This window comes from Onychomys torridus, chromosome 8 (genome assembly GCF_903995425.1).
Source record: "Onychomys torridus chromosome 8, mOncTor1.1, whole genome shotgun sequence".
Taxonomy (NCBI): domain Eukaryota; kingdom Metazoa; phylum Chordata; class Mammalia; order Rodentia; family Cricetidae; genus Onychomys; species Onychomys torridus.
Genome location: NC_050450.1, coordinates 108,863,870 through 108,878,363, shown reverse-complemented (window position 1 = coordinate 108,878,363; position 14,494 = coordinate 108,863,870). Strand labels below are relative to the sequence as shown.

The following is a 14,494-nucleotide window of genomic DNA, read 5'->3' as shown; positions in this document are numbered from 1 at the left end:
GGATGAACAAGTGAAAGGGGTAGGATGACCTGGTGCTGTCACCCAGGGTGATGCAGCTTAGTGAGGGTCAGAGCTGGTTTAGGGTGTAAGCAATCAGTCTGATCAGTGCAGACGGTTAGTTCTAGGAAAAAGCCCTTCCTGTGCCCTCCCCACCAAGAGCTGCTCTCAGGCAGTGGCTCCATCAGTATAATTGCTGCAGCCTGGCCTAGGAGTGGAGGATGCAGGCCTGAAGGCTCTTTTGGGTCCCAAGGAGTGAGGCTGGCTGAGAGGTGGGAAGAGCAGGCTATGTCCACTGAGGCCCAGTGTCCCTGCATCAGAATGCTACCCACTCCCCACCACTTTGTCTCTCTTCCCTCTAGTTTCTGTGGGCAGCTACCGCCACAGGTGGAGCTTGGCCTGCCTTTAAGCCACTTGCACTTGCTCTGGTGAGGTTGGCAAATGAGAGACTCCAGGATGCATGTGACCACAGCTGCCTCCAGCACTGCCCACCAGCTGACTTCTAGAGGGAACAAAAAAAACAGATGGGAGAGGCACCCCAGAATCTTTAGACTGGGTCAGAGCTGCAAGCCCTTGGCCTCCTCATGGAGCTGAGCAGAGCCAGACCCACCAGGGAGTATGGGAGGCTGGTACCAGATATGAGCACTGCCTCCTTTTCCTTGCAGAGGAGCAGGGATGTGTCGTCTCTCCGGCTGCATGCGGCCCGCCAAGGTGCCCGCTGCCGTCCCCAGCGCCCACGACGTACCACCTACTGAGGCAGCCCCAGCGGCCTCTGACCGGGCTTCCAGCCACGCAGGCCGCCACTGGCCACAGGGCAGGTGGGTGCGAGGTGCCCAGGGCAAACCCGAGTGCTGAGCATGGGCTGGACAGAGGATGGGGAACAGGATCAGCAGGTGCTGACTACATAGAGAAATTTACCAGCCCTCCAGAGGGGTGAATAAACGGAAGGCAGGAAACTTACGTTGGAAGCCCACAGACAGTGAACAGAGCTTATGCTGTATCTCAGCTCAGTCTCCTCACCCCTGGGGGTCCCATGGCCTCCAAGTGCCACCCTGGCACCCCTCCCCCTCCCTTGATACCCCCTCCCCTTTTCTTCCTGCTCTATGAACGCTGTGGCTGCTGAGCAAACCCTAGGGTAGCAGAGGAGGTTACAGCAGGCAGAACTGGGAGAGCTAATGAAGATCAGAACCACTTTTTAAGAATCAGCAGTTTGTTATTTAACAAAGGTGGGACTCGGGGTGAATAGACCACTGCCCAGAACCAGACAGCTCCTGGAGACAGGCCCTCTGATGCTCCTCTACACACAGGACTATTTCTACCTTCTCAGGTAGAAGGAGCAATTTGTCCCCTAGACAGGGATGATTGGCAACGTAGGAGACCAGGGCCAGAGATGGGGGTCGGATGGTGGGGTCAGGGAGGACCCTGCAGGCAGCACCCACCTGCCAGCCCGTCCCAGCCCTGCCCTCTGATTAAAGTCGTGTTGTCTCCTAAGTGTGGGTTTCTAGGTCCTTGGCCACAGTGGGGGGGGGGGGGGGGGGGGGGGCACAGGCTGCTTGGGCTCAGCAGGCTGGGTCCCTGGTCTAGGCGGCTGGTAACTGTGCGGCTTCCTTGGCTTCACCGCAGATCCACTTTGGAATGACACGATTCCCACCCTGCCACCTCTCCCCGCAAAACACTGACCCGCTGACCAGGCAGCCAGAGCTGAGCAGATGGCCCCGCCTCAGCTGGTCCTGTTTGTGAAATAAATATGAGCGTTGCCAGTCTCTGGGCCTCTTCCCTGCTCCCTGCCCGCCCGGCCAGGCCGCTCACACGCTGGTTTCCGGGGTATGAACCACCTCCCCATTTTTCTCAGGCTGTTCCTTCAGGAAGTGCTCCACCTCCCTCGAGTCCACAGGGGGCTTGTGGAGCTTCTCCTCCTCTGAGGCCACCTCCTCAGGCTGGGTCACCTCCGGCCTCTTCCTGATGCAGAAGAAGTTGCCCAACAGCAGCACAAGGGAGGAGGTGAGCACCTCGGCCCCCGCCAGGATGAACACATACTTGTAAACTTTCGTAGCATCTAGCAGCTTGCCTGCAAAGAAGACCCAGGTCACTAGAAGCTCCTGGGAGTACTCTGCTTCCACCCTGGGCCAGGGCTCCATCTCCTGGCATCGAGGAAATGCCTCACACATGCAGTCACCCTGTCTGCCTTGAATTCCATCCCCAGCAGCATCTGCTCAGCCCTCTCCAGCCTCTTCCTCTTTCTCCTCCCCATGACAGCAAAGGCTGAATCAAAAAGGATGGATAGAAGTGGCCTTGAAGGTTTGCACTCATGGGGCATATATCTCTTCCCAGCCACAGACCCATAGAAAGAAACATGGCTTAGCAAGGCCCTGTATATCTAGTAACTGAGGACACCAAGATCATTCTTGGAGAAAGAAGGAGCCAGAGGCTATAAGGGGATCAGAAAGGGCTGTGGAGTAAGAGACAGTCCAGGATAGCTAGGCTACCCTCTCCAGCTAAAAAACATTCTCCATTTCAATGGAGTGTTTTTTGGCTGGCCTTCAGAAAGTAAAAGGACCAAAGTTTATGCCTGTCTTGGCTCAGAGCCAGCACTTACTGCTGACATCTGCTAGCCCCAGATCCTATCTACTTCCAGTCTCCTAAAGCAGGTATGAAAGGAAGGGGGGATAGGTAGCCCCTCCTCAGGGAGGCCAGGTGTTCTTGCCCTGTTGTGGTGTCCCCTGCCAGCAGCACTCACCTCCTGATGGGGGTCCGATGAGCACAGCCACAGCCTCTAACAGCAACACGAGACCAATGGCACTGGAGAACTTGTGAGTGCCTACAATAGCCATGAGCACCTCAAACTGTAGAGCCCCTACCATGCCATATGAGATGCCAAAGAAGATGCAGAAGACCACCAGGCCACCGTAGTCACTAGCTGTGGAGCCTGTCAGGTCGGTGAAGCCATTGAAGAACATGGCAAAGCTGAAGAGGTAGACAGAGTATGGCCGCACCTTCTTGAGCCCGGTTATGAAACCAGCTGTGGGCCTGGCAAAGATGTCAATGAAGCCCAGGATGGTAAGAAGGAAGGCGGCCTTTGTGTCAGGCACACCCAGATCCTTAGCATAGCTCACCACAAATACTGGGGGTACAAAGAGCCCCAGCACCATGATGGAAGCAGCCACTGCATAGATGAGGAAGCCACGGTCTCGGAAGACACTCAAGTCCAAAAGATGCTTGGATGGCCGCTGGGGTACCTGGGGCCCAGTCCCTCCACTCGCTTTGGGTGCCACTAGTGGCCTCATGAGCGCAGCACACACGCAGCAGTTGAGCAGCAGGCCCCCCAGGATGAGGAAGCCACCTCGCCAGCCATAGTGGTCCTGCAGTAGCTGCCCCAGTGGGGACAGTGCACAAAGGAACACTGGACTGCCTGCTGCTGCCAACCCATTGGCTATAGGGCGCCGTTTGTTGAAGTATCGGTTGAGCATGATGAGGGAGGGCTGAAAGTTGAGAGCCAGACCCAAGCCTGTAAGAGAGGACAGTGTAAGACCTCAAACCCAGACTTCCAAGTAGGCAATGTGGAACCCTGTGACCCAATCCTGCAAAGAAGGCAGTATGAAAACCCAGGCCCAGATCTCCAAGGAGAGCAGAGTTAAACCCCATGGCCAAGACTTGCAGGGAAGGCAGCTTTAGACCTTGTGACTCAGATTTCCAAGCAAGGCAGCTTAGACCCCTGTGTCTCCCATACCTTCATCCATACCCCAACTTCCCTGAGCACAGGTCCATTGCAAATGATGGTAAGCATCTAAGAGACTCAAAGTACAGAGCCTCAGACACTGGCCACTCATCTCGTCAAACTGTTATGGATGAGAGGAAAGGGTACAGCCAAGAAGCCCAACAGTGCTCAACTCTCCCCCAAAACTCAGAACAGATCATGAGCAGAAGGTCTGCAGGTCCTATCCAACTCACCAGTGATGACCCCTGTGGTGAGGTAGATCTGAATAATGCTTCTGCAGAAAGATGCGGCCACCATTCCCAGGGATGCAAAGAGGCCACCCACAAGCATGACAGGCCGGCAGCCAAAACGGTTTACACACACACTGCAGAGTGGCCCTGTGTAGAGAAGGTAGCTGAGGGAGGGGCCAGGCGTCTGGCTTGACTCTGCCCCATCCCTGCCCACCAGAATATGTAAGACCCTCAATTATGAGGTGTGCTGGGCACTGGGGGCTAAGTTCTTAGTGCAAGGACACTAACAACTTAGTGGACACTGGGCAGAGCCCAGCTCCTCACATGACCTAAGCAGGTCAACAGGCATCAACCTCTTTGAAGGAACTGCTTGTGGAGCCTGGCCACTGGGAGCCTACACACTTAGACAGGGACCAAGACACTTTGCCCTTTAGAGAACCAATAGCTTTCTGGCAAGATCACCCACTCAAGGATTTACCCCATTCCTCTGTGCTCCCTTGGATAATTGTGAACCCCACCTCACCTGTGCCATAGAGCATAGCCAGCAGGATGGAGGAGATCCAAGCCGTATCACTATAGCCAATCCCAAACTCACGCATGAGCTCCTTGAAAAAAACGCTGACTGCTTTGGGAAAGGCATAGGAGAAACCCGTGATGATGAAACAGCCGAAGAGGACGGCCCAGCCCCAGCCTCCATCAGGGGCCTTGACTCCGGTGGGACCTTCGTCAACCACGGCTCCTCCCATAGCCAGGAGGGCTGGTTTCACCTTGCCCTGAAAGAAAAGAAACAGAGCTGACTAAGGTTGCCAGGGTGATCATCTCAGCCACAGCCCAGCAGAGGAGGGTGGGGACAAAAACAGGCAAGACACCGGAGAGTCCCAGAATTGGCACCTGGCCACTCCTACAGCAGCTCAGCCTTGGGCAACCTGCTGTCACTACCTCAGGGCTCCCGCCCTGGCTATCCTTAACTGGTACTTTGGGAAGCTGTCTGGACCCCTCACTCAGCTGTCTGTCCCCATACAGGTGGCTATAAAGTACAATGACTTTTTCGGGCTTGGCCCTCCTGGGAAGAACAGACCTTAAGAAATCAGCCTGGCTGGTGTTTTTCTGCACTTGTACTGGGCAGAGACTATGCCACACAATGTAATCCCAGCAGCAACCTATACTTCCCACCCCTTTGGGGCACACTCTTGAGTCCTCTCCCAGAATGTCTGGGGTGGGTGTCCAGCACTTTGCCCAGCTCTAAATCTAAATGAGGTCAGCCCTGCCCTGTTCTGCCCCTGAGGAGCTATGCTACATCCTTTGTCCACTCTGGATTCCACTTTCTGACTGACTGGGAGGACATGGGTCTGGAGCAGAGGCAGATGAAACACAGGCTATGGTATCTGAGGGGGACTTCCTACTTCCCCTGGGTAGAGCTTAGTAGTTCAACTCTGCCTAGAATCATCCATGACAGTGGCTTTTGGGAGAGGCTGAATGATCCTGATGGATTCTAGGAAGGCCTAGGGGTTAAGGAAAAAAATCAGTCATGACTGCAGCTCATAATTAATCTATTGGAACAGGGCAGATCTTCTGGCCCCAGCTGCTAAAGTAAGCAGGGAGTGTCCCGTACCCCACCCCCACCCAGTGCTAACTTCCCTTTTCATGAATGTCAGGGGCTTAGTTGATGTGAGACAGAGCAAATCCGAAAGCTAGGACAGGTTTTTGTCTGGGTATTGACCCCCAGTCAGTATTCCCCTAATCCCAGAGGTCCCCCATCTCACCAAGGATTGAGCTGCAGCAGGGGGTAGCCTCTGACCTGAGTAGTCAGTCCAGTCTCCACAAATGCTGTGCTGCCAAACTGTACTCTGGGGAGAAAAATCAAACCATGATGTTTAAGGGCAGCTGGCACTAGGATGTAAACCCCTGACTAAGAGAGCTACCTTGGCTGCTCCCGTGGAAGGGCTGTGCATGTATCTATAGGCACCAGCCCTGCCCCTTTGCTGGCTTCTTCCTGTGAGCAGAGTCCTGTGGTCAGGGCACAGACATGCTAAACTAGACTGCGTCCTGGGAAGCCCAAATGTGGTGTGACTCCACCTAGGTTTTCCTAAGGTTCAGAGACAACACACAGCTCTGCTGGGAATGCACACCTACCTTCAAAGGCTTCGCCCTGCTTCTGACCATCTGGCCATGGCCCAGCCTGAGACCCTCCCCACTCAGACCCACAGGAGAAGTATTTTATGCCAGTGAGGACATGCTCAGTGGGAGCCCCAGGTTACAGGCACCTCTTCTCCATTAGCCCTGGGTTTAAAAGACCCTTAAGATTATTTAAAAGGGAAACTAAAATCTGGGGTGGGGGAGTACATTTTAGGGATATACCATTTAGAGATGAAACCAAAGAGAAAAGTGAGGATGACCTCAGACCCAAAACTTAAGGGGTAGTCAAGGAGAGAATGGGAGAGGTGGCCAACTGGGGTTTCCGCCTGTTCAGATTGTGGCTTTACAAAAGTTTGCTGCCTCTTGTGTGTGTGTGTGTGTGTGTGTGTGTGTGTGTGTGTGTGTGTGTGTGTGTGTGTATAGACACTATCTCACTATGAGTGCTAGTTGGCTTGGAACTCTCTGTGTATCACAGGATGGCATCCAACTCCCTTGCCTCTAACTCTTGAGTGCTGGGATTACCGGCATGAATCACCATGCCCAGCCTTCTGTTGCACTTTTTAAAATAAAGCCAGAGTGGGCAAGGTGGCTCAGTGGGTAAAGGCACCTGCCTCTGAGGCTGACAACATGGGTTCAATCCCCATGAACTACATGATGGAAGAGAACTGACTCCTACAGGTTGTCCTGACCTCCATAAACATCACACACACACACACACACACACACACACACACACACACACACACACACGCACACACACGCCTGTGCCCCCACTCCACCCCACCCCCACCCCCGTGTTCACACAATAAAATAAAACCAATTTCCATGCAAAGCCAAGAGGAGAGCATGCCCAGAACCAGCAGGGAGCACTACCCTAACTCTGGGTCCCCGAGGTCCCCCACAGAGGATTAGAGCTCCCAGGCCTGAGCATCTGAGCTATATCAGGCATGTCTAGCACTTATCAAGATACTAACAGGTATTCCAGCCTTTTGACGTTTCTTCATCTTTGCTTATTATAAAGGTTGGGCTCTCACTGAAGCTCTCAGAATCCAAGGACAGAAATGGGGACATAATTACCGGCTGTAGATAATGTGCCCTCTAAACTGGGATCTTGAAGGGCAAGCAAGGTCAGAAGGATACATGTTCTGGAACTTTTCAGGCCCATGGCTGCCGTGTAAGACTATTATACAGGGAAGGCCCCCTTCAGTGCCAAGAAGATGATGGCACCAAGACAGGAAGCTCTCCTCCAAGGCCCAGCACCAGTGTTGTCCTTACTCAGTGTGGTGCTAACTACCCTAATGGAGCCTCACCAGTGCCCACCCCAGCTGGTCTCCAGAGACCCTGAAGAGGGAGACTTGTCAGGGAGATCAAATTTCCCACCCAGGGGTGCAGTTCAAGCCTGCTGTTTAGGCTGATTTTTGTCACCCAGGCCTCAACACATCCCAGTCGAGAAAAAGGCTAGGATTCCCAGCCTGCCTTGAGAATGAGATCCACAGGGTAACAGCATGGATGGGCCAAAATGCAGGCCAGCGCTCTAACCCTTTGGCTTCCCTGTCTATATCCACAGGGGCCCCCACCTCCAACAGCATATCCATGGGCACACCCTAGCTGTCTAGCCTTTCAGTGACATTTACCCTCCCAGGGAAGCATGTGAAGCAGCCCAGAAATAACTCAACCTCCAGGTCACAGAAAACTGATCTGGGGGTGGGGGCTGGGTCAGGAAAGCCTCCAGGGTGCTCCCAAAAGCTGGTCCCTAGAGGCCCTTGAAAGGCCTAACACCACTGAGTGTTGCCTATGGCAGAGGTACATGGGAGTCCCTTGTAAATATCCTTTTGCGTTTAAGGGTCTGGACTATTCAGGTGTCCTGTAAGTGCCTGTCATCAGAGGAGGGACCAGGCTTGGCCCTGCCTTCGTGGTCTAAGTAGTTGGCAGGAACTAAGGCAACTAACTACCTTCCTTGGGTTACATTCCAGATCCCCAAAAAACAAGTAAGCAGCTAGTTGAGGCTAGTGCCCAATACCTCAGCAGCAGGGGCAAGAGGCTGTTGAAAGACCTCCTTCCAAGTTCCTCCCTCCCTTCCCTACCATTGTACAAACAGGTATAACAGCATGCCTCTCCTTCCTGGGCCCTCAGCCCTGAGCCCACCAGTGTGTAAAGGTATGCCATGGAAAAGCCCCTAAGGCCTTTCCTGCAGAGGCACGATGCAGCAGAGGTTGAGCCACAGGGGTGGCCTGGCCCTCCACCCCGTCCCTCCTGGCCTGCCCAGCCTCCAGGCCATGCCTGGCATCACTGCAAGTTGTCCTGTCAGCTCACATCGACTTTGCAGGGACCAGCAGGGTAGAAATACTAGTCTTGTTTGCCAGAATAGACACCGTTGCCCAGAGCCAACCTCCACCCCACCTCAGGCCTGAGATCCCTGCAGGGCTGTCATAGGATAGTTGGGCTCAGAGTCCCACATCTTGTGAGGAACCTTCAACGCTTCACTGTCACAAAAATGGGGCAGTCCTGAGGACCTTCTCCATCTTGCTGTGGGAGCCCCTTCTCTGCAAGGTTAGGGTCAGTGAGTGGGACCCTCTGAGCCACTTTCCAACAAAGTTCCACCTAGGCCTGCTGGGCATTGCATTGGCTACTCCCTCACAAGGCCATGTATGGAACCCTCAATTCCCGTGCAGTCTTCCTTTCTAAAGCCAGGATCCAAGGCTCAAAAGTCATAAGCGCCCCCCAACTCCCATCCCTGTCTGGCACGGCAAAAGTATGGGTGGGAGTGGGGCTTAGGTTAGAGGTGGCAACCGACAGGACCGCCTGCCTCACTCCATCTGCCGACTGGATGTAAAGGTCCAGCAGACCTGGGCGGGGCTCAGTGGGTCGGGCTAGGGTCGGGAAGGGAAGGAAGCTCCACCCAAGCGGCCTCGGGACGTGGGGGACGTGACCGCGCCAAGGGAGGAGCTGCCGGCCCGTATTGCCTGGAGTAGGCGGTCCTTCTCCGCTCCTACCGTACTCGCAGAGCGCGGCGCCACTTGCCCTAAGGGGCTCTACAATTCACGCACAGATTGACTTTCGAGGGGGGCCATTTCCCTCTGCCCTTCACAGAAGCGAGCCGGGGCGCGCGGCCGAGCCTCTGAGATGCTGACCGATGAACTGCGGGTCTCGCAGCTAGTTCCTAAGTGCATCTGCCCCTCCTGGCCCATTCCACTGATGGAAACTGAGGCGGGAGGCCTACTCATGCCACTAGGGCTGTCTCCATTCCTGCCCTGCCCCTGTGCCAGTGCCCAGTGCCAAGTGGACCAAGGCCTGATCCAGAGGCGTCTCCAATTGCTAAGCACCACCATCCATAGGTCCGACTTGGGGCCCCAAGGTGCCCCTCGCACTTGGTCCCTCACCAGCCCCCACTTCCTAGCCAGTTCACTGCAGAACTGGCCCTAGAGTCAGTAATTCCGGCACACTGGCATACTAAGGGTCCCACAAACTGACCCCTTCTATATCACTCCTGATGGTTGTAAGTTCAACAATGCTTTCTCCTTGCTCCCCCTCCAAATTTAGGCTTCCGGGCAGTGAGTACTAGATCGTTTATATGGGAAGCAGGCCCTGCCTCAAGGTCACTGGTGTTGTGGGCAAGTCCATCTTGGAACCAAACCAATGGTTGTTCAAGGCTTTGTCGGTTCCACAAAGCCCTTGTCAAGAAGGCTCCACACGTACCTAGGTAGGATCCCCAGTGCCCCTTGAGAGGTAGACCCGTCATTTGCACACCAGTTGTGCATCAGTCACTGCCCATCCTGAGGGAGTCCCAACATTTTCGGGACTATCCTCATTTTCAGCACAGACAGACCCAACACCCACTGGACACCGGCCAACTTCTGGGCCTGTGGAATGAAGCTGAGGGCCCTGGGAGATAACCTCCTGCCACCAACAGAATCCACCCACCCGCTTTGGACAAGCTACTGTTGTATGGGGGAGCCTTGCCATTTACTGTCTCTCAGATCACCCAGTTGCCCTGACTCTGATCATCACAGAAAGCGTTCCTGTCGGCCTGGACATGCAGCCCTGTGTGTCGGGTAAAGAGCAGACTCTGGATCCTGCTGCCCCCTTACCTGTCGCCCAGATTCCAAGAACCATCAGTGGCAGAATTAACGGCTTCCCTTGTAGTTAAACCTGCCTGTTGACTGGACCAGCATCCAGGCAAACAACTTTTCAGGTAAAACAAACAAGCAAACAAAAACCGAGGCTGTGCACCTGGTTTTGCCATGGAATGAGGATAGGGCAAACCCATCCCATTATGAAGGGAAACCACACTTTCATGTGTCTAGTTTGGGCTAACAGTGGTGGCTGGGTGAGAGTTAGCGAGTTTAAGATGGTTAGTAAGATGTAATGAGATGGGAGGAAGAGACCCGAGGGCATTCCTCCCCCAACCATTCCGAAGCGCACGTGCTCCTCTCTCACTGGCGGCCTGCTGATGCCCGCTGGCTGTTCAGGTTTCCAAGAAGTCTATATAGCATTCCCACCAAATATAGCCCAGGTTCTCCAGTCGCCTGGCCACCCTCCAACCCTCTTGGGCCGAGCTATTTATACTCTGGACGTTTGGTCGCCCAGAGCTGCTGCCTCCTAGATGAAGCCCAGCCCTCCGAGGGCTGTCGGATGGATAGGCTTCTGCGAAGGTAGGGAGGCAGGATGCGAGCACGCAACAGGCTGCTCCGGGCCATTTGGTGGCGCCGCAGTGGTGAGAGGGTTCTCCAAGTCAGAAGAGACCCGGGGCTAGAAAACTAGGAGGGGAGATGACCCGGAGCCAGGAGCTCCAGGCCCGGATCCGGCACCTGAGGAACGAAGGCCCAAACCCTGGGCCACTGGAGGGTCCCTGCCTCGCTCCACGCGCCAAGCATCCCGCCGAGCCTACCTGCCACCGCCACCACCAGCCGCAGCGTCCGCCTCTGTCCGCCTGGGCTGCTCGGCGCCGAGCCGGGGGCGACTTTAAGTGCTCTCATCCCTCGCGCGGCACGTCCCCCGCGCACGTCACCGCTGCCTGGCGCCGCCCCTGCCCTCCCCGCCGGACCCCTCGCTGCTGCCGGAGGGGGCGCCCCAGCCGCTGCGCCCCGACGGCTCGGTCACTGCCATTCTCCGCTTACCAGGGAGCTCGGGCCTGAACCGGTTCTATAGGTGGCCCGGGCGCGGACCCCACCCAACACGGACCTTTTCACTGGTCTCTTCCGCGCCCTCAGACCTAGGCTGACCGCCTAGCCTCCCCTAGGCACCCCTTTCTCCCTCTCCATTTATCCCTTTCCAAGGCTGCGGGGTCCTTCTATGATTCTGGCAAGAGAGCAGCAGCGTCTTCACTACCTCCGAGAATGGAACTTTTTTGCCCTCCATGCCCTGGCCCGCACCTTCTGCCGGGTGGCACGCGTCCCCACTGCACCCCATTCACCATGGGCTCCCGCCACCTGCCTCAGCTTTCTGTCTTTAGGCCTCCTTCGGACCTTTGCCCCATCCAAACCTCCACATCCTGCCTGAGCTATTGCGTGGCCGTGGCGACTGTCTCCCCTAGTTGAGAAGCAAGACCCGCGCACCTTGGACTATAGGGGGATCTTGGGCAAGGCTGCCAACCTCCCTGAACTTCCGCTTTCCCCTGTGGTCGAGCGCTTGCAAAGCCAGATGCAGACACTGACACCACAACCCTGCTCTGTCACCCTTCAACTCCCAGCCCAGTGAGGGAGATGAGAACCAGGAGAGAGTTTTCCATCCTACTCCACAAATGCTGATTGCCTGGGAAGGGTCAGGGTTGGGAGAAAGCAGAGTCTTTCTTCTGAGCAGATTCTTCCTAGTCCTCCAGGGAACATGTATCTTCAGCCTCATTTTTACCCCTCCATGCAATGGAGAGAACTGGCACTTCGGGTGCTAGGTTTGAGCAGGCATCAGGGAGCATGACCTTTGACGGACAGGGCCCAGGACACTTATCCTTGGGCATCTAGCCTGGGTTAAAGAAGCACTCCATCTCACTTCTAATGAGGCTCCTAAACAACCCCAGATCCCCTGAGGCTAGGAAGTTTAGAGCATAATTCAACTTTAGACAAAGATTTCAACACATCCAGAATGGGAAAAGGTGATCCCCCCCCCAGTCCAGAATGTCACAACTGTCCATTCTTTTGGCCTTGGTAACCGGAGGGCACCATAGCATTAGCTTTGGCCCCCATAGTCAACCATCCTGAGTCCTTACCTACTGAGATGCCCAGCCTAGTAGGACCAACTGCTCTACTGAGTGTTCAGCACCCATCCTCCAATGGACCTTCCATGAAGAGTCATTCAGGGTCTAATCTCCACCCCTGCCTAGGGTCTCACTATTACTTCAAAGATGCTAAGGAAACCATTCATGGTAAGAATCCCATGGCCTCCAGCAAGTAGCATATGGGGCCTCAGTCTTCAAGGATGAAGACCTGTGATGGGTGGCTAACTTCTGGGAGGTAGGGCAGCCAAACTTCAGCCTCAGCTACTGAATATGTTACAGATACCCAGACACCATCCCACAGATGTGGGGGCTAGTGACATCCTCTTCTTGGGCTCACAGTTCAGTGTGGCAGGAGCTGTGTTTACCACCCCTCACCATTCCTTCAGACCAGATATCTCAGAGCTGCCCACAAGGAAACAGAAACCAAACCTGTGTATCCTCCTGTCTCCCAAAGGCCAGGAGCTGCACCATCCACAGCCAGGTTTCTGCAGACTCTGAGACCTAGTTGCTCTAGGACACCCAATACTCCATTTTCTGGGTGAATCTAGGAGCATTCATGACCTAGAGCCCAAGAGCAAAATTCCCACAGCACAGACTCTACTGTTCTAGCACTGATGTGGGAGCTCTCTCCATACTGGTATCTAGTGTCCAGTCTGCCCACCATGGGCATGTACCAGCTCAGGATGTCCTTTTCTGAAGGGAAGGTACCTGGGAAGATGTAGCTATCCCTGGGAGATGTCAGTTTCCTAGCACTGCCCAGTGGTCCAGCCAGATCCAGTCCTGCCCTCCAACATCCACCATGTCCCTCCAGGCACCTTACCAGTCCCACGTCATACCATTCCAGTCTATAGCTTCAGGTCCCATCAGGCCCTGGAATGTGCTCTGAGGAGACTTAGTGGCTGGAATCCTGCAGAACATGGACTTTCCCAAGATCTTCCCAACCATGGGATGTGAAGGATCTATCACCAATCTTGATCAAGCATCCAGTCTCCCAGACAGGGTGGGGGCCAGGCTCCTCCTCTGTCTCCAAACGATCTTAGAAACAGGGAAAGAGTTTCTGAAGGTTCCCCTGTCAGCTGCCTCGGAGAAGGTAGGTGGAAGGTCAAGACTCTCCAGTCAGGAGCCCCAAATCTTCTAGGTTCTGCAGAGCCAAACAGACACCACATCGGCAGCCCATGGAGATTCTTCCCCATCTCCCAGATTATAGCCTAGTCACGATGCCTGGCCACGCCTACATGAACCAACCACCCAGCACCAGTTGCTACCCCATGATGGACTGAGGCCAGGACAAGCTGGGTCAGGTGAAGAAGGCCAAGTCACTGAGACATTCTGTCCCAACCACAGCTCCCCTCCCTGGGGTCCCCAGCTGCCTGGCTCCTGCCCCTGCTCCCTGAATGATCTCTGTCCAGTGGGATCTAGTAACACACTACTGAAACCTGTTACTCCACAACTCGGGCACTTTTCCTCCAGGGCCTGCAGGTATAGTGGGATGAAGCCTTCCCTGGCCCAGACTGGAAAGGAGTACTGCTGTGTGAGGAGGCAGAAGCCCCACCGGACACAGCCTGGACCCGAGACCATGAGTTTGGGACCCCATTCCTTCATTCTATGCTTTCCCTGGGTTTTTACTCCCCAAATCCTCTGGAGAAAATAAAAACAAAAAGTTTTCCACTGTGCAGCATCCAGAGAGTGGGCCAGTGGGAGAAATTAAATCTCAGCCTACCCCAGCTACACACACCTGTGCTCTGTTGGTGCTGGGCAATAAATATCAGGGTGTTTGTCATGAGTGATGAGTGGGTGTTGTGTGTGGTGGTGGTGGTGGAGGTGGAGGTGGTGGTGGTAGTGGTGGTGGTGGTGGTGGTGGTGTGTGTGTGTGTGTGTTTGAGTATGACAGGTAAGGAATTAGGTGCTGTGGATAGGTGTGGATATTGGGTGTTTGTCATGAGTGATGAGTGGGTGTTGTGTGGTGGTGGTGGTGGTGGTGGTGGTGGTGGTGGTGGTGGTGGTGTGTGTGTGTGTTTGAGTATGACAGGTAAGGAATTAGGTGCTGTGGATAGGTGTGGATATTGGGTGTTTGTCATGAGTGATGAGTGGGTGTTGTGTATGGTGGTGGTGGTGGTGGTGGTGGTGTGTGTGTGTGTGTGTGTGTGTTTGAGTATGACAGGTAAGAAATTAGGTGCTGTGGATAGGTGTGGATATTGGGTGTTT

At 54.7% G+C, this 14,494-nt stretch overlaps 2 protein-coding genes across 2 annotated transcripts in view; one reads left to right on the top strand and one right to left on the bottom strand.

Annotated features, from left to right (window-relative positions):
- Csnk1d (casein kinase 1 delta) overlaps window positions 1–1,474 on the top strand; it is a 38,038-nt gene extending 36,564 nt beyond the window's left edge. The window contains exon 9 of the mRNA XM_036195642.1: window positions 663–1,474. Within this exon, the coding sequence (XP_036051535.1) occupies window positions 663–752 (90 nt within the window). The 3' untranslated portion in view covers window positions 753–1,474. The remainder of the gene's footprint in view (window positions 1–662) is intronic.
- On the bottom strand, window positions 974–11,044 carry Slc16a3 (solute carrier family 16 member 3). The gene is made up of 6 exons (XM_036195638.1): window positions 10,967–11,044; window positions 5,706–5,789; window positions 4,466–4,715; window positions 3,946–4,089; window positions 2,735–3,502; window positions 974–2,065 (listed from the first exon to the last, which is right to left on the bottom strand). Exons 3-6 carry the CDS (start codon window positions 4,686–4,688, stop codon window positions 1,803–1,805), a joined length of 1,398 nt encoding a protein of 465 aa, XP_036051531.1. The 5' UTR covers window positions 4,689–4,715; window positions 5,706–5,789; window positions 10,967–11,044; the 3' UTR covers window positions 974–1,802.
- Between the last annotated feature and the right edge of the window lie 3,450 nt (window positions 11,045–14,494).

Coding starts and splice junctions, on each gene's coding strand:
- Slc16a3 (XM_036195638.1), bottom strand. CDS start 4,688: ATGGGAGGAGCCGTGGTTGACGAAGGTCCCACCGGAGTCAAGGCCCCT. Junction 3,503..3,945: donor CACCACAGGGGTCATCACTG/GTGAGTTGGATA, acceptor CCTCTCTTACAG/GCTTGGGTCTGGCTCTCAAC. Junction 2,066..2,734: donor CATCGGACCCCCATCAGGAG/GTGAGTGCTGCT, acceptor TCTTCTTTGCAG/GCAAGCTGCTAGATGCTACG.